Below are 19,073 nucleotides of genomic sequence, written 5' to 3' on the forward strand. Positions count from 1 at the left end.
ATTGAGTAATCAGATCAGTAGATTTAAGTGTCAACGTGCATAAGATGGCGTTGCAGAGCCAGTTCTAGTCATGTATATCCACCACAAGACCGCATATTTCAGCTGTTGGGTCTGCATAGGATCCACACCATGCAAGACTGTTCTCATTACCTTCTTTCTGTTAAACTGGAACAACTGCAAGACACCTCAGCATAGAAGGTTAGAATATATTGCTAAATTGGCAGAACCTGTTGGAATGGCGGTGTTCACCGAGCAATGTGGTAGGTAGTGTGCAGTGATCAAGCAGTGGTGCAGGGTGAATAAGCAAAGGTAACTATGGGTGGGGAAGTCGTGTATTATAAGTAAAAAGACTTGCAGTGGGTGTGAGGAGGTGTACGATGACCAAAATATGGTTCACCTGGAGGTAAAACTGACAAATCTATGCAAAGTCATATGGTGAGCAAATTGAGGTGTGCAGTGGTGTTGGGAAGGGTTGCCATTACAGGACAAAAGTGTGCTGCTGTGGAGTGGATGTGCATAGTGAATAAGTTGCTGGTTAGGGTGCACATTCAGGCTGCAGTTCTAGAGTGATGGGTTTGACGAACCAAGTAGAACATTGATCATGTGTACTAAGGGAGTGGCGGTGTGTTGGGGAAGTGGAGTAGGTAGAGGTGCAAAGGGAGGGTAAAGATATGCTATGAGCTAGCTGTCACGAGCAATCACAGCCACGCTCGGGCATGGCAGCTACAAGCTTTTACGTCACTATGGCGACGATATGCAGGATGTCCAGCACAACTTAATGTGATGACACGGGGGTGATGCTACATCGGACACCACTACAACTGTACACTACAACATAACTGTGACACCACCACTAAAGATATCTTCCAAACCATTGCTAAAAAATACAAAGAATCTATATTCAAAGCCAAATCAGAATCCTACAACAACAGAATCTCTTCGGCCAACTCACAATCCAAAGAGCTATTTACCATCTTTAAAGAATTAACAATTACAGTACCTCCCACTTGCATGGACGAAATCTTTAAAGATGCAGCCTGGTGCTCCAGCATGACCTGAAGCGCCTAGCTGCAGGAGACAGAAGAATGCAGAAGCAGTCAGACATGAGAATCACCGGAGATAGAAGGCGAACAAAAAGACTCAAAATAGATGGGTTTTTATGGTCCTACGAAAACTCAATGTCCGTAATCTCCCGAAGCAGAGTCGGAAGGTGCCAAAACAGAGAAGGAACATCTCCCCTCTATCCCCACTGCCCCCCTGTCCCTCAACCGGGCCTTACGGAGCTTGGGAACCTTCAACAAATTCAGAGAGGTAGCCCGCAGCTGCCTTGCAGGAATATATCTAGTCCGCATAACCTACAGGTATTCGGTCCTTGTATTGTAGAAAGCCTGATGCACAATACACAGAAATTTGAATTGAATACAGCTCTTAATTGGGAGCCAATGAAGCTGGCGACGTAGACTGAGGAGTGAGACATTCTTGCAGCTCCCAGCGCAAGGCGTGCTGCAGCATTTGGAAACAATTGTAGACAGTCGATCAGAAAGTCAGGTTGTCCAAGGTAGATTCCATTACATTACAGTAATCCAAGGAGCCCGTAACTGGTGAAGTCACTAATCTCGGCCGTAGCTCCAGTGAGAAAAAAGGTAAAATCCTCCTTAGGATCTTCATCCTAAGAAAAAGAGATCTGCATACTGCCGAAACCTGGGCTTCCCTGGAATCTATGGAAGTGCACAGTGAGGCAATGGAGGTACTATGTTGCAGGAGTGTGTGCAGTGCTGGCGTGGTACGTTCACAACCAGGAGAGGAAGTGCACAATGAGGGTATGGCGGTGCACTGTGAGGTTCAAATTCTGAAGGTGCTGGAAGTATGCTGTGATTGGGTGAGCTTTGAGGGGAGGGTGTAGTTGGGTATTGAGGATACTGTAGGTTGTAAGTACATCATGATGTCTTATGACAGACCAAGCAGAAAGTTGCTAACCAGTCAAGATCCACGTTTTCACCCTGGACAGTGTAACCTGATCTCCCCAGCTCTTAGTTTCACCTTTATTCTCGAGCAGGGCTCACCCCAGCAGGGTAACCTCTGGGAGGAATAGATGCAAGGAGTGCAGAAAGTGGCACACGATACGCAGAGCTCGGGTTCCTAGCTGAAGTGCTTGTCTATCTTTGAGCTCTGGATGAAGATCCGAAAGCACAGTCTCCAAGAAAATGCAATGTTGAAACCTCTTTTAAAATCCATTCTTCGTCCAAAGGATAAAAAACTGGAACTGTTAAAATCTTCTCATGAATTGAGAATCAAGGTGTGGGTCCCTGGTTCTGAACTGGAATGCTTCCTCCAAGTAGCCGGTGGAAAAATGATGAATGCCAACTCAGAGTCCTTCAGAAAGAATCTCATTGAAAATTATAGCTGTCTTGAGATGGCTGCCCAAAGTATATGTGAATATGGACCCAATAGATCTGTAGTTCTTCAAAGGTTCTGGAGCTTTCTTTTAAGTTCGAAAGATTTGAAGATTACAACGCGAGTCTGTGTACTTCGGAGTGATAGAGTAAACCCAGAACACTCGAGAAAGCCCACAATTTCTGGTACTCAGAATTCAGAGGCCTCACACATGATGAAGAGTGAAGTTGGTCTCCCCGCAGACTGCCATTTTGTGTGTCCACAGAAGGTCATTGGAGAAAAGCCATTGGTCACGTCTGCAGCGATCTTCGCAGTTTTGGTTGTACTCGGTAGTCACACCTTGATACTTCAGAATGATTGCCTATTTTTCCAAAGGGATTTCATCACTGCTTGGTGATTGCAGCAAACTGATAAGAAAACAGCAGAGTATGGCACATAAGATGTGTGTAATTGGGCAGCACTTAGACTTTCCCAAAAACCATGTCTCACTGTGATGAGCCTTATCACGCTGCCTGTCTTTGTGTTCTATGGTGCTCAGGGATATGTGTGAACTTTTTGTATCGTGAGCGGCACCAGCTGGGTTCCTCCTGATATCCATGATACTTGGGGCCGGTTTAGGATTTTACACAGCAGTGTACACGGGTTATCAAACTATAAGTATACTGGGATTGTGCAAACTCGGTGTGTGTCAATTAACATTTTCAAAATGGGATATACAGGTGTCTGCTAAGGTGAATGTGCTACTGGGCTTTTCTAACAGGGAACGTTCTGAGGTTTTGCGAGTTAGGCGCAAACTAGTAAAGTCAAAGTGTTCCAACGCTTGAATTTTGGATGCCGACATCTTGCAAATGGGTACTGTACTGAAAGTGTGTAGCAATGAAATCTGATTACACTGGAATTGGGTAGTGGTAAACTGGGAGTTATCGTGGGCGAGGCCCTAAAACTAGATGCAAGATTGTAAGTCCATGCTTATAAAGAAGTTGAGGGTTGGAGGAATGGCCATCGGGAAGGAGCCACCGTCGGAGGGAATTTCTTAAGCAAAATGAGAGGATCGGAAAACTAAAGTAGAGGTATCTATTCTGTAGCACCTAACGGCCTTAGTCCACAGGTCAATTCTCCATTCTCAGTGCCAAATTTCCTGGGGTGTCTGCACCAGGGTGTATTGTCCTTCAGGTCACTCAGTCTCTGGATGATTTTAATGTGGCCCAGCCTATCTTGATACTTGCCATTGTCTTGATCCTGGACTCAGTTATGATCGGGCTTCATCGTTGAGGTGTTTGGTAAGGCCCTTGCACCAGGTCATGGTCTCGATTATTGTACATTGGGCTAATACTCAAGTTCCCTCCTCTTGCCCTATGAGTTGTCACAGCTGGTTACTGAGGGCAAGAACTAAAGTGTACATTTTATGCTCTAGGGGCTCTCTTGGCTTCACCATGGGTATGCCTGCGCCCACAAGCATTATTTCAAGTAGACCTACTTAAGTGTTTTCGATGGTTTGCAAGTTTCTTTAATTAGCCGGGTGGCCTAATAAAGTGTCCGCAGTGATGGACAAAATCCCTGCCGAGCTATGGAAAGAATGTTCTTTTCCACTACACATTGTTCCAAATTAAAGAGCAAGCAAATGTAGTTAGCATACTGGAGTATGGGGAAGTTTTCCATACAAAGTATATTCCTGGAATTGTCAAACTGGGAATACAACTGGGTTGGGAAAACCTATTTACATGATAAAATTGAACATATACTGGAATTGTGCAAACTAGGAGTACCAATGGATTTTAAAACTAGGTTACTTGGTGTGCTGACACCAACAGAATTACTTGTTGTGGAAGTAAATATGTTTATTATAAGGTGGCGGTCGCTGCCCTATAGTTAAGGTAAGTCGGAGTTGCATTGGAAATCCAAAAAATGAATCGCTGATAACTTTTGACCCGTGTGAAGGCTCTGGCTGTAATTATGCAGACAGTTTTGTACGTCTGTGTGCCCCGCGGCCCAACTGTAAAGTTTGGGAAACATTCTTTAAAAAATAAGTTAAGAACATTTTATAAACACACTTTCAGCCTAGTCCCCAATTAACTTTTCTATAGAAATGGAAGGCCAGTTTTTGCTCAACTGCATAGCCAAAACCGCTGGATGGATTTGGACCAGGTTTGAAACAACTTGGGCACAAAGGGTTGACTAGCGATCGTTTTGTGGTTAGGGGTTATTCCATCCAGTACTTTTAAAAATATTTGATGGAGAAAGGGCCCCATTCTCGAAAATAAATAGCTATATCTTCCGGGGCACATTGAGAATCCGGGTGTTTAGAAATGAATTGGCTGCCTTCTTTATTTATTTCTCGATTCGAGTGATGGCCGCGGTTATACCCCATGGTATCAGAAAAAAGCCATTTGCTTTTCACAAAACATGCAAATGTCACCAGGCTAGAGGTGGGGAAGGAGGCAAGAGGACACCAAGTGAAATCTGGGATTTGGAGGGGGTCTAGGGACTGAGTTTGGAACAAAAGGCTCAAACATTTTTCCCATGCCCTTGCGTATAACCTGGGGTATAACTGCGGCTACCCGGAATTTTCACTGAAACTGCATCACAGAAACGACAAGTGTTGTGGGGGGAATGGGAGAGGGCAGGGGAGTTGAGAAGGCCATGAGGGGAATAGGGAGGAGCAGGCAGTGATATGTGGGGGGGCACTTGGTGAGTGCCTAGGAAGGCAAAAACACCTTTTTTTGTGTGCCATTTTTCTGATAACCGCGGGTATAATGACTACAAATAGCAGAGGATATAACCAAGGGTATCATTGGTTCATTAAATTGTAACCGCGGCTATAGAAAAAAGGTGTATGTGTATATATATATATATATATATATGTGTTTACAGTGATGGCGGAGGTAGAAAATCACTGCCCATGGACAGTGGCTTGGTAGCATTTTAAACTGTTTAAGTCCTGATAGTGTTGTAAAATATAAATTGCCATGGCCAGTGACCTGTTAGTGTTAAAAAAAAGTGATAAAAAAAATAGTGGGCACGGCCTTCTCCGGGCCCACTGGTCTTGGCTGAAGGCCATGGCTTGTGAGCAGGGAGTGATTTAAAAAATACAGTCGGCATGGCCAAAGGTCGTGGCCACTGGCCATGGCTGGTGAGCAGGGAGTGATTTAAAAACTACAGTAGGCACAGCGAAGGCCATGATTAGTGGCCAGTTAGTTTTTTAAAATATACAATGGGCACCATAGATGCTGGCCATGACCAGTGGGCACCAAAAAATATACAGTGGACTTGGCCAAATAGCCATGGATAGGGGTGCTGAAAAATATACAGAAGGCACACCCAGAGGCCCTGGCCACTGGCCCTGGCCAAATGCCATGCACAGTGGCACTCAAAAATATACAGTAGGTACGGCCAAAGGCATTAAAAAAACGATGGTATAACCAAACCCTTGAAATTCAAGGAGAAAACTTTAGTTGAAAGGCAGTTGGGTCGAGTCAACTTAATGCAACAAACCCTTGAAAAATTTGCTGCATTGGGAAACGCTTAACTAGGCTTAACTCAGCAAGGGTTTTGTTACGTTAAGTTTACTCAACCTTAACTGCATTTCATGTAACGTTTTTTCTAAGACTTGGAGTGATTTCTGTGCCATCTGTGGCAAGTGCCCCATCCTAAACTCAGCAGTCTGCCACTGCCCAGTCCCCTTCCTTTCTGCCACTGCCCAGTACCCTTCCCTGGCGTTACCACATCTATTTAATGCTGTGGTGGATTGCCAATTTGCAAGGGTATAGAAGCTGTGGCTTTTTTAAATTAATAATTTAATAAAAATGATGCAGATAATTCCATCTCTGCTGGTCAGATTAGCCTTTCCTAAACTTCACGCCAAAAGCATAGTCTACCTGTGCACTGCTGCATGAGTATCCTGATCTGCAGCACCTACTCTACGAGTGGCACAGAGCAGGTTCAGAGATCACACATGCCCATTTGACAGGTGTAGTGACAGCCAAGTCTCTGCTGTGCATGGGCTGCATTTCAGATATGTCCTGCTGCACCAAAACTATGATGATTATAAGTAGCCCATGCTGGTGGCAGTGTACATTCCAAAAATAAGCCTGGCCTTTGTTAGGGCATGGTGCAGGGCACTGCTAATTATCATTGCAGCCACACCCAGGTTGATATCACACATCAGCCGTTTAGGCCCAATTCATCTGTGGAAATGCTGTGTATTCTCCCCAGTCAGGCTGGTCCTTGCCCAACTGGCAGTAATGTAGCCTGGGGGGGGGGAGACCTCTTTGTTACTTTGTAAGGACAGGTAACACCCTTTCCCAGACCAGCTTCCTGTGTAGTGGCTGTTGAGGAATCAAAGGGCACACCCATTCACAAAGGGTGTGTCCTCACACTATGGCGCTGAATATCTAAAGTCTTTTGGATCTTATTGAAAAAGCAAGGGGCAGGTACAAATGACTTACTTGTAAACTTCTACGCCCTGATACCTCCGGGTATGGTGCGCAATACAAATAAATAAAAAAAACGTCTTCCCCAGGCCGGTGTACCAGTGGTTTAGCATTAAATGTCCACTGGTGATTGGACTAAAGCTAGTCTGCTTTATGGATCCAATCCCTGTTCGTGAAAAAAGTGGATTATGCCATCTTGTTTCTCTCTGCCTCTCCTTCCTGTCCCTCTACTTTCTCCAGCACAAAGCACTTTGGGTGTGATGTCAGATGGGCAAAATCCACTTCTTTCAAGAACAGGGATTGGATCCATAAAGCAGACTAGCTTTAGTCCAATCACCAGTGGACATTTACCTTAAGAAGGGGTCTCACGCCACTTGTTTGAATTTTTGGACTCCAATCCTTCATGAAGATTTCATTGGACCTCTGTAGGGAGAATCGATCTCTCCAAAGTCCTCTGCCAGTGAGGTCAAGAGGGAGTGTCCAAGGCAGAAGCAAGCTCTGAGCGCTAACCACCCGCAAGGACCATGGGGGATGACTTGCTGCTGGGACAAGACCTGCCTCACTCTAAGCCACAATGGAAGCCAGGACCTCACTGTGTCGTAGGACACCTGTAGCTGTGGACCAGACTCCCTAATGTTTGGGAGAACAAGAGCAAGGACCAAAACCTATACTTGAGACCTTGGATTGGGACTTACAGCAGCTTGAGAACCAAACCAGCCAGGAATGCTGTGTTTTCCAATTGAGCTACTTCCAAACTTGATTAAAGTTTGATTCGATGTCTTCAGACATACAAAACACTCAAGCTGCTTTTGGCTCTCTACCATCTTAAACCACTTTGCTGCATGTTCGAGCAAGTTCGTGGCTGCACTGTGACAGCTGAGCATTCCGTTGCCTCGGCTCGAACCAGAAGATCTTCATTGCAGCTGCAGCCTTTGAACCACCAGCACCTTTGTTGCCGATCTTTGACAGTCAACAAGGCCCTGGGGGACTCCATTGAACAGAGATCTTCGAACACCACCCTGAACAGATCTGCACATCCTTTCTCCAGCATCCTTGCCATCACCTGGATGGTCTAACAGACACTGGCAGCTCTCTCGATCTGCACCTAATCAAGCACAGTTTTAAACCGGAAATGTATTTCAGCCTTGACCTGCCTCAACACCTGTTCGCCACTTGAAACCAACAAGCTACTGCAGTCAAACTCTTCGACCTGACATTCTTGCTCCAATCAAACCAAATCGACGCCGCCTCGTACCTTGCTGAACCAGTCACCTATTCGGTTCAAATCACCTGCTACTTGTCTGCTCTCAACTCGAACCGATGGGCCATCACTCGCTGACTTCCTCCATCCTGGAGCTCTGGCCTGGGTGCATTACAGCTTTTCCATCTGGGGAGGGTTGGGGACCTTGCCGGGGCTTCCTGGGACCGCTGCTGGGTTTGTGGACGGTCACCGCACATGGGAGACGGGTGCCCAAGGCTAGGGGCAGCACCCCCGGACATTCTGGACCTCTGGATGGGCTGTGTTACAGCTTTTCCATCCAGTGAGGGATGGTGAACCTGCCAGCGTTCGCTGTAACCGCCGATGGACTTGGGGACAATCGGCCCACATAGGAGACAGGTGCCGAAGACCGGATGTAGCACTCCTGGCCGTCCTGGAACTCTGGCTGGGCTGTGTTACAGCATTTCCCTCTGGGGAGGGGCAGGGACCCCGCTGGGGCTGCCCATTACTGCCGCTGGACTTTGGGACTGTCGACCCACATGGGAGACAGCCGCCCAAAGCCGGGGCAGTACCTTCGGCTGACCTGAAGCTTTGGCCATGCTGTGTTGCAGCTTTTTCTTCTGGGGAGGGACTTGGACCCTGCTGGGTTATCCAAGGACTGCAGCTGGGCTGGGGGGCGGTATACCCACGTGTGAGGCAGACACCCAAGGCTGGGGGCAGCACCCCTCACCATCCTGGAGCTCTGGCCTGGCTGTGTTACAGCTTATCCCTCCAGGGAGGGATGCGGACCCTGCCGGGGCTCCGTGGCGTGGAACCGTGGTTGGACTTGTGGATGGTCAACTCACATTGGAGACAGGTGCCTAAGGCCAGGTGAGCACCCCCGGCCGTCCCAGAGCTCCTGTCGTGCTACATTACAGATGTTCCCTCTGGGGAGGGATGGTGACCCTATCAGTGCTCCCTGGGACTGGCACTGGACTTTGGAACTGTCTACCCACATTGGAGACTGGCACCGAAGGCCTGGGGCAGCACAGCGGCCGTCCTGCAGCTCTGGCTGTGCTGCGTTACAGTTTTTCCCTCCGGGGCTCCCTGGGACTGCCACTGGACTTGGGTACAGTCGACTAACAAGGGAGACAGGCGCCCAAGGCCAGAGGCAGCAACCCCCGGCCGTCCTGAACTTCTGACTGGGCTGTGTTACAGCTTTTCCCTTCAGTGAGGGGCGGAAACCCTGCTGGGGCTCCTTGGCTCCCCAGCTGGACTTGTGGACGGTCAACCCACATTAGAGACAGGACCCCTAGCCCAGGGGCAGCACCCCTTCCGTCCTGGAGCTCTTCCATTGCCGCGTTACAGGTTTTCCCTTCTGGGAGGAATGGTAACCCTGCCAGGGCTCACTGGGGCCGTGGCTGAACTTGTGGACTGTCGACTCACATGGGAGTCAGGCGCCCAAGCTCTGAGGCAGCACCCCCGGCCATCCTGGAGCTCTATCTGGGCTTTGTTACAGCTTTTCCCTCCAGGGAGAGATTGGAACCCTGCCGGGCTCCTGGGGTTCCCTGTTTTCCTTGGTGGCTGTGACACCCCAGACCCAAATGTGTGGGTTGTCCACAAGGCCAAATCCAGTCTTCCCCAGGGCGTTCAGTGTACCAGTGGTTTAGCCTTTTCCCTTTACGCCCAGGTCAGTGCATCTACACACGTGACACCGTTTTTAACAGGACACCTGGAGGAACGTGGCAAGGTAGGACATGTGGTGTTGCACGCGTGTTTCTATGTTTTCCTGGTCGCAAATGTCTCAAAATGTTTTCACTACATTTTGAACTTTGCATGGCATTCTGGGTAATAACTTGTATTGTGACACACGCAAGTCAAACCTCTTTGGATTCCCACAGGTGTCTTCTTTTCATAAATGCATGGGGTTCCCTGTTTTCCTTGGTAGCTGCAACACCCAAGGCCCAAATCTGTGGGTTGTCCACTAGCCCAAATTCAGTCTTCCCCAGGCCGGTGTACCAGTGGTTTAGCATTTTCCCTTTTGCACCCAGGTAACTGCACCCACACATGTGAGGTACCATCTTTATCGGGACTCCTGGGGAAATTTGGGAAGGTAGGACATGTGGTGTTTTCTCTTGGTTGTGATAACGTTTTCATACATTTTCCTACTGCGGTTTGTTACAAAACCCTATAATTTCCCAAATGTTCCCTACATTTAGTCACTGCTTTTGGCACTGTACTCTTTTGGGACCTCACAAGTGACCTATCCTTCAAAAGGCCCACCTGTGCCCTTTCAAAGAAATGTATGCTGGGCATTCTTCACCACATTGGTTTTCCGTAATTTCAAATGCTAAATGTATCTACTTTTCAGAAATGAATGCCTTTCTGTGTTCCCATTGAGCTTTCCTACCCTCCTCTTCTATTCCGTGCAAGCATGTCCTATTCAAAAAAAGGAAAAATCGCCTAGCTCCCACAAAACTGAAGGTACACTTATAAAAGAAAAACAAATCTTTTCCCTCAACCTGTTCTTGAGAGCTTGGAAAATGGCGAATTCAGAACTGCAAACCTTTTGTTCCTAGCTCGTAAAAAGCTGCAGGTTCTTTGTACATCATTTTATTGGCATGTTCTGAAAAAAAACGCAATTTGGTCACCTACAGTGAACTAGGAAACCTTGGTGGCGTTATGACCGCCTAATTATTGAAAGAAAAGGGTGCAAATTTGGCCAGGATATCACTTGTAACATAAAAGTTACAAGGGATTGAATGCTGACATACCGAAATGTGGGGTTAAGAGAATATTGTGCTTTTTTTTTTTTTTAAACTTTAGTTTATATTTGCATTTTAATATGACAAACAACAAAGAAAGAACTGAACGACCCTCCCCCCCCCCGTGCCCATTCCGGTGATTTGTCTTTGGGAGACTCCCTATGTGGCTCCGTCTCTTGAGCCTCGAGGTCGATGCGATTTGTGACCGCGTCTTTGGTTGGCTTAATGCCTCCGTTCCCCAGGTCGTGGGGACCCAGTCCATATTGTTCTGTCTTGCTGGGCTTAACCTGTTCCTTTCTGGAAAGGCACCTTCCCTTAAGTTCAGTGGACATCCCATCCCCAGGACTGCTGCACCCCATACCAGTCTGTAAGGAATGAGCTGGTGTCATTATTCACCCTGGCGGTTAATTTGTCCATCAAGAACATGTTTTTTACTTTTTTCAGCCAGTCCTCCTTAGATGAGGGTTCGGGACTCTTCAATTTCTGGGCCAGTGCTACCCTGCCTGCTCTCAGCATGGTTTCCCACATCCTTGGGTATCGGTGGAGCTCCGTGTCCTCCGGGGGGAGGCCCAGCAGCATCGTTAAGGGGTTTAGCGGTAGCCTATCCTCCGTTACTTCCTCTATCCAGCCCCTCACCGACTCCCAGTAGGACTGTACTTTCGGGCAGTGCCACCACATGTGGCTTCTAGATCCCGTCTGACCGCAACCTCTCGGGCACCTCGGGGACACCCCGGAGAACATTTTGGACAGTTTTACTGGGTCTCTGTGCCACCCCTGTATTATCTTAAAGTTATGCTCCATGTCCGCGGTGAATAGGTTCCCATGGAATGCTATCTTAAATATTTTGGCCCAGGCGTGCTCGGAGATCTCCTCGCCCGCCAGGTCGTTCCAGAACAGGCGGAAGCTCCTTCTTCCTTTGAGGTTGTAGGTATTCAGTAGTTTATACACACTGGACACTGCCCCCTTCCTGGACGTCGCAGAGTCCAGTAGCTTCTCAAAAGGAGTCAACTGCCTACTCAGGTTTGGGCCCCATGCTTTGGTGCAAAGGATGCCCTTCAGGCGGAGGTACTCGAAGATGGAGAGTGATCCTTGTCCGAGGGCAACTTTCAAGTCCTCATAAGGCAGGAATTCGCCTTCTCTAAACATCTGCCCCGCCCACTCCAGGCCCTTATCTGACCAAATCTGAGAGTGCCTGAACCCCTGCCCTCCTAAGTTGATAGGGTGACCCCACAGAGAGGACATTGGAGACGGCCATGTAGTAAGGTGAGCGGTGCTGGGGCCTTCTTTCCAGATGTCCCAGAGGACTCCCAGGGTCGGGTGTGATCTTAGGTGTTTCGGGATCGTCTTGCGTGGGGCCCATAGGAGGTCTCTGACCTTTAGGGGGTGAGCGTCCATGTCCTCTAAGTAAGACCAGTACGTTCCCAGCCCCTCTTTCATGTGCTCCAGGAGGACGCGCAGTTGGGCCGCGCAGAAGTATAGGTGGAAATCCGGTAGCCCAAATCCCCCTCCTCCCTTGGCAGGGTCAGCGTAGCCCTTCCGGTTCTCGGGGGTTTTCCCTTGCCATACAAAGTCTTATACCCCGTTCTGTAAATCTCTGAAGCTCTGTGCTGGGACTCTAGTCGGGAGTGCAGTAAAGAGGTACAGGAGCCGAGGGAGTACGTTCATTTTGATTGCGGTCATTCGGCCGTACCAAGAGAGGATCATCTTCCCCCATCTCCTCAAATCTGATGTGATCACCGCAATCATGGGGTTATAGTTGGCTGCTGCCAATTTCGCTAGATCCCTGGTGAGAAGTACCCCCAGATATTTTATGGCAACCTTACCCACCTTAATCCCGTGAAACCTAACCAAGGGGTCTAGCACTGGGTCTATTGTTCTCATTGGTAGCATGACAGATTTCCCCGTGTTAATTTTTAGGCCAGAAAAGCGACCAAACGCAGAGATCAGGGCCAGCAAGGGGGGGAGTGAGGAGCCCGGGTCCACCAGGTAGGCCAGGACATCGTCCGCAAATGGGGAGAGCTTGAATTCCACCTCGCCCCTTTTAATACCCCTGATATCTGGGCTGGCTCTGACCGCTATTGCCAACGCCTCCATCGTAAGGACGTATATCAGGGGAGAGAGTGGGCATCCCTGCCTTGTCCCGCGGGAGAGGGGGAAAGATTCAGACAACATCCCGTTCACCTGTACCCTTGCCGTTGGGGCACGATAGAGGGCGGTTATCCAAAGCATAATGTGAGTCCCAAAGCCCATCCTCCGGAGGAGGAGTTCCATATAGCGCCACTCCACCCTGTCAAAGGCCTTCTCGGAGTCCAGGAAAAGGACGCAGGCGTCTAATTCCGATGATTGGGCGAAGTGGAAGAGGTCTATTGTTTTGCGGATGTTATCTGACCCCTGCCTTCCTCTAATAAAGCCCACCTGGTCCCCGTGTACTAGTTTCGGCATTATACCTTCCATCCTCCTCCCTACCACCTTGGCCAAGATCTTGACGTCAATGTTTAATAGTGATATGGGGCGATAGGAAGAGCAATCCGCTGGGTCCCTTCCCTCCTTGGGTAAGACCGCTATAATAGCTCCCATCATGGATTCTGGGAGCATGTCCCCTTCTAGCACCGCGTTGAAAACCCTTGCAAGGTAAGGGGCCAGAGTGGAGCGAAATATCTTGTAAAAGAGGACGGAGAAGCCGTCCTCCCCCGGGGTAGTGCCCACCTTCATCCCGCTAATCACCTTGTCCACCTCATCCTCGGTTATCGGGCCCTCCAACCCCTCGGACATTTCCCCAGAGAGGGACGGGATCTGTATGGAGTCCAGGAAGTTTTCTATCTGGGTGTCGTCCCCCTCGTATTCGGAAGAATAGAGGGTTCTGTAGTATTGCCGGAAAGCCTCTCCTATGTGGGGAGAGTCACATCCCATGAGTCCCCGGGTGTCCCTCGCTTCCTTTACCCTCCTGCTTTTCTGTACCTCCCTTAACTTCCAGGCGAGGATCCTGTCCGCCTTGTCCCCTTTCTCATAATATTTTTGCTTAACCATTTGAAGACTCCTTTCCGTTTTGTGTAGGAGGAGGTCTTTTAGTTGGAGCCTATAGTCCGCCAGTGCTGCCACCCGGTCGCGGTCTAGGGGTTGGGTTGGGGATCCCCCCGGTTGGAGACGGGCTATCTTTTCTCGCAGGGCTTTCTCCTGGGCCGCTCTCTCCCTCTTCTTTAGGGCACCTATTTTTATAAGGACTCCTCGTAGGGTTGCCTTGAAGGCGGCCCAGAGCGTGTGCGTGGTCACCTCCCCGTTGTCATTAAGCTCAAAGAACTCTGTTATGGAGTCCAAGACCTCCTGAGCAATGACCTCATCCTTTAGCAGGGCGTCATTATATTTCCAGCGCCCTCTGCTTTCCCTATTCCAGCCCATTGTGATGATGATGCGGGCCATGTCATGGTCCGACCAGGGGACTGGGTCTATCTTGTAGCCTGATACAAACGGACGAAGACTGTCGTCCGTTAGGATGTAATCTATCCTGGAAAATGAATTATGTATGGCTGAGTGGTAAGTGAAGGAGGGGGATCCCTGTCCTAGGGGTCGGGATAGTATCTATCAGGCCCAGGTCTTCATTTACTCTCCGGAAGCTCTGTGCCATGGCCTCTTCTATGGGCCTGGGGTTGGGGGGGCCCATTCGCTTCCTATCCATGGTGGGATCCAGGACCATGTTGAAGTCACCCCCACCACTAGTGGACCCTGCGTGAATAGCCTGAGCTTGTCCCTGGTTTCCTCCCAGAATTGGGCCTGGTTTTCGTTCGGGCCGTACACCACCGCCAGGGTGATGGAGGCCCCCTTTAGGGTGCCCCGTATCAGCAGGTAACGGCCTTCGGGATCCTTCAAGATCGCCTCCTTCTCGAACCCTACGTTCCTTCCTATTAATATGGCCACCCCCCTTTTCTTAGTCCTGTGGGATGCGTGATAGACCTCCTCAATTCCGCCCCCCCGCAGCCTGGGCTCCTTCCCCCTAGCCCAGTGTGTCTCTTGGACAAACAGTAAGTCTAGTTTCGCTTGCTTAAACTCTCTGCAAATCAGAGATCTCTTTGTGGGGGTGTTCAGCCCCCTCGCGTTCAGGGTGCCCACTCCCAGGGCCGGATGGCTGTCAGCCATAATCAATGTTTCCTGCCTTACTGGTCAACAACTTTGCATCGGTTCTCCCTTTCCGCTCCCCTTGATTCACCGGTTGGACGCTATTAAAATGAACCCCCAACTGCCCCCCTAACCCTTTCCCCAACAAACAAACCCCAACTTGGTCATGAACCCCCACCCCCTCCCCCGGCGTCCAGCCAGATAGTTACGCCATTACTGGCTTTTTGGCCGGACCACCAGCCTGCCCCTCTCGGCCAGGTAATCATTGCAAAACCTCCTTCGTGTGAGCCCCCCCCCCCGATTTCGTTCCCGTAATTGCCCCCTTTTGTACTTGCTGTTCAGCCTGATTCTGGTACCGTTCTTGCCTTTCGGCGGTCCCCGGATTACTGCCTTGTACTTAGTCTGCTAACTCCGGCCATCCCGGGAGACCGGTCTTTCGCGCCAGTGCTGGCTGGGACCCCTTGGTGATCATCCCTCCGAGTCATTTCGCTCTGCCTCTTTCGCTGGTGAGGGTGTGTTCATTTTTCTAAATTTCCGTGCCCCAGATTTCTTCCTCCTTTCGCTCGCCGGGCCCGGGCCACTTGCTCCGCCCGTCGCCGGTCCTGATGGCTCCCTTCGGGGGGTCGGGTCCACCACATAGTCCTGTATGGCTCCTTTGATGTCCTCCTCTGTGGTCAGCGTCGTCCGTTGGCCCTGATATTCGAAGGTCAGGGAGAAGGGGAAGCCCCATCTATATCGTAATCCCTTGTCTTTCAGCAGCTGTGTGAGGGGGCGGCACATCCTGCGTTTGGAAAGTGTGTATGCAGAGAGGTCTTGAAAAATGGAGACCTGCGAGTTATTGTACGTTATCTCTTGGGTTCTCCTGGCTGCTTCCAGTACCCGTGTCTTCTCTAGGTAGTAGTGGAACCGGACCAGGATCGAGCGAGGGCCCCCTGCTCGTCCTCCCGCCCTGTGTACCCGGTCAAATGTGAGTTCAGCGGTCATCTCCTCTTCGAAGAGGAGGGCGATTATGCTCCACACCATTCTGGTCAGCTCTCTCTCCGTTTCCCCCTCTGCCTCCGGGACTCCAAAAAACCTGAGGTTGTTTCTTCGTTCCCTATTCTCGAAGTCGTCCATTTGTCTGGACCTCTCTTCTTCCTTCTTCTCCAGGGCTGTTAACCTCATGTTAGTCTCTATCTCCAGGGTTGTTGAAGAGGATTGGTTGAATTCAACCTGTAGGAGTCTGTCCTCAACTTTGTCAACCCATCGGTCCATCTTCTCAAACTTCTGGGCTATGTCGGAGCGCATGTCTCTAATTTCTTGCAATATGGATGCAAAGCCCCTTTCCATTGCCTCCGTTGCGGGGGTAGCGGCCTCTGAGTGGGCCATCTCCCGGCACAGGCCGGGTCTATTCCGTGTGGGCCTGGGTCTCGGTAGCGGTATTTCTGTAAGTTCTTTTGCCAGTCCATTCAGTCCCCCCCCGGGCGCTCCGTTGGTTGTACTTGGGCTGGGGGGGAGCTCCTGGTGGGTCACTTCGCGGGACCACCTGAGTTAGTGGAAGGGCGGGCAAACGCCCCGCCGGTCTCGGGCGGGGGCCTCACACCCGGTGTCCGCCGGGCCCTCTATGCCCTGTGTGTCTTCCTTGGGGGGGGCTTGCTTGCCCTTATAACGCGATGCTTGGGCCCAAAGCCCTCTCCGGTGGCGGGGCTGGGGGGCCGAGGGGATAGGCCGCTTCTTTCTCCTTTCACCTGCTGTGCTTGGGGGACCCCTCAGGGTGGGCACACGCCCCGCCGTTCCCCGGCGGGGGCCTCACACCCGGCGTCTTTTGGGCCTTACTTGCCCCTTGTGTCTTCTTTGCCGCGGGTGGGGTGCCCAGCCGTTGACGCGGCCTGCGCGTGTTGTTGGTCGTGGGCGCGCCTCCCCCGCTGACTGTGGCCCGCTATGGGGGTGGGGGGGCCGATGCCCACCCCGTAGACAGCCCGCTGGCCCCCACCGGGGGTCTCCGAGTCCGCCCCGGGGCTCTCACCTCTTCGTGGCCTATTCGGGCCGGTGCTCCTCTCCCCGGGTTCGGGCGCGTCTCCCACGCGTACCCGCTTTCTCCGTCGGCGGTCCTCACCCCCGGGTGGGTCCCACCGGCTCCCGCACTGCGTTGGTGCCGCGGGGGGTGGGCGATAACGGCGGCGTCGGAGGTCGGCTCTCCCTTGCCAGTCTCCAGTGCGATGGGCCTCGGCTCCGGCTTCCAGCTACGCGCCGCCCGGGCCCTCTGCCGCACCTCTGCTGTTGGTCCCGCGGCCCTGGAACCGCGGCCCTGGATCTCCGCTTTTCCTGGGTCCTTTGACCCCGCTGTTTTTTATTCCGCGGGGGCACCGGGGGTTCTCCCCGCTCTGCAACCTACTCTTTCGCCTCGGGGGTAGGTCTAAGGGGGGGCTCAATCCCGATTCAGACCCGGCCGGTGGCGGAGCGCGGAAATCAGGCAGCCATTGCCTGTGCGCCCCCTGGTGGCCGCCCTATTGTGCTTTTAAGAAAAGTGTTCTACTAAGGTACACTTGTCCATTTTTGCATGCACCTCAGAATTGATGCCCTGAATGTGACGTGATGGTTCGCAAGTATCCAACCAACTTTAGCACCAGCTGTAGCGCACTGCGTGTTCCCCTAATGCTGGGCCTGTGAAAGTGGGATTCTGAGGGCAGTGGTGCCGACACCAAGGGTTCAAGAGAGCATCAAACACTATCCTTTTTTTAGGGTGACCGTAACTTCTTAGGGGAGTGGATGTAGCACACGAGTGCTTTGGAGGGATGACAGTTGTGACACCGGGTCTGTTTGAGGAGACTTAACAGTGGAATATTATTTAATGGGCATGGGTGAGAATGCGTGGCCGTGCATTAGAACGGATAAACTGCGCTCAAAGGCCTGTGGCGGTATTACGAGTAACCTTGCACCAAACGCCTTTTCTAAGATAATTACCACTAACCTCCCCTTTTATGGAGGCATATTTGGTAGAACATTGTAACCGGGGTCTGCAACCTGCAGCTCGCCAGATGTTTTGGACTACGACTCCCTTGAGCTCTCACTATTGACTATACTAGCTTGGGCTGGTGGGGGGGAATTGTAGTCCAAAACCTCTGTGGAGCCAAATGTTGCAGACCCCTAACCTTCACAAAGTGCACACAATTACTGCTTGCATCTATATGGCCACCCACAGTCGTTACCCGCTATATCCTGATAAGGTACATTAGGGGGACCCACGTATAGTCTTCTGATGGTATGCTCGTTTAGGACCAACATCATGTATGGTAGATGCCTACACTGTATTAATGGACCATGTATTTCTTTCTGCCACCAGAGTCCATCCACACTAGGCGAAGAAAAAGAATACAACCCTTTCCTACGCACCCACAGCCGGGAGCTCCACAGCGCGCTGAGCCTCCAGCACGCGTCCGATGAAGAATGGAGCCACTTTCGTGCACGGGTCTTGGAAGAGGTGCGTCGGAGGAAAGACCTGTTCAAGGGAAGGTAGTGGCACCCGTCGTTGATCTTCAGTCTTCCTCTCCAGGGCCTATCTCAACTGATAGAGACTGTTAGTCAGGATGTGTGTCTGGTCAAGGGTTCTGCCCCACTTTTGTGGCCTGTCCACACATTGCAGGAAACATTTTATGGACTAAATAAAATGACGGCTGTAGAACACTGGACCATCCCATCCAACTTGACCGAGAGCTGTGCAAAGACTTTGTGGTTTTTTTTTTTTCAACTGTGAAATAGATTATTAGTAAATTTCAGCTGTGATGGTGGGCAAATCCTGCCCAGTGCCATTGGGACTGTTGTACACTGGTGGAATAAGAATTAAAAATCATGAATCTATAGCAGAGCCTCCTGGTGTGCTTACATCCCATCTGCATTGTGTTAATTAACTGTGATCCTTGTTAACCTTAATGTGTGGAACTGTATTCTGAATATATGAGCTACTAGAAGTTTTAATTTTGCAGTTTCAGCACTTCTGAATTAGTCTCTTAAATTTCTATTATATATGCGCTATTTGAAGTTAGTTTTGTCCAGCTCCAGCTGTGTGTAGATAAAGTTGGTGACCTGATGTATTACTAGTCCCATAGGTCATTGGCCAGTAGCAGCCCAAATTACAGGCATTAAAGTGGTCCCTGCCACCGTTCCTGGCTGTTGAAGTCCTCCGAGAAGGTTGTTATA

At 50.4% G+C, this 19,073-nt stretch overlaps 1 protein-coding gene across 1 annotated transcript in view; it reads left to right on the forward strand.

The window, feature by feature from the left end:
- LOC138489172 (probable hydrolase PNKD) overlaps positions 1-18,736 on the forward strand; it is a 371,993-nt gene extending 353,257 nt beyond the window's left edge. Inside the window, exon 9 of the mRNA XM_069616830.1 lies at positions 18,220-18,736. Within this exon, the coding sequence (XP_069472931.1) occupies positions 18,220-18,393 (174 nt within the window). The 3' untranslated portion in view covers positions 18,394-18,736. The remainder of the gene's footprint in view (positions 1-18,219) is intronic.
- Positions 18,737-19,073: the final 337 nt, after the last annotated feature.

This window comes from Ambystoma mexicanum, chromosome 9, assembly GCF_040938575.1.
Source record: "Ambystoma mexicanum isolate Mex_15411 chromosome 9, UKY_AmexF1_1, whole genome shotgun sequence".
Taxonomy (NCBI): Eukaryota; Metazoa; Chordata; class Amphibia; order Caudata; family Ambystomatidae; genus Ambystoma; species Ambystoma mexicanum.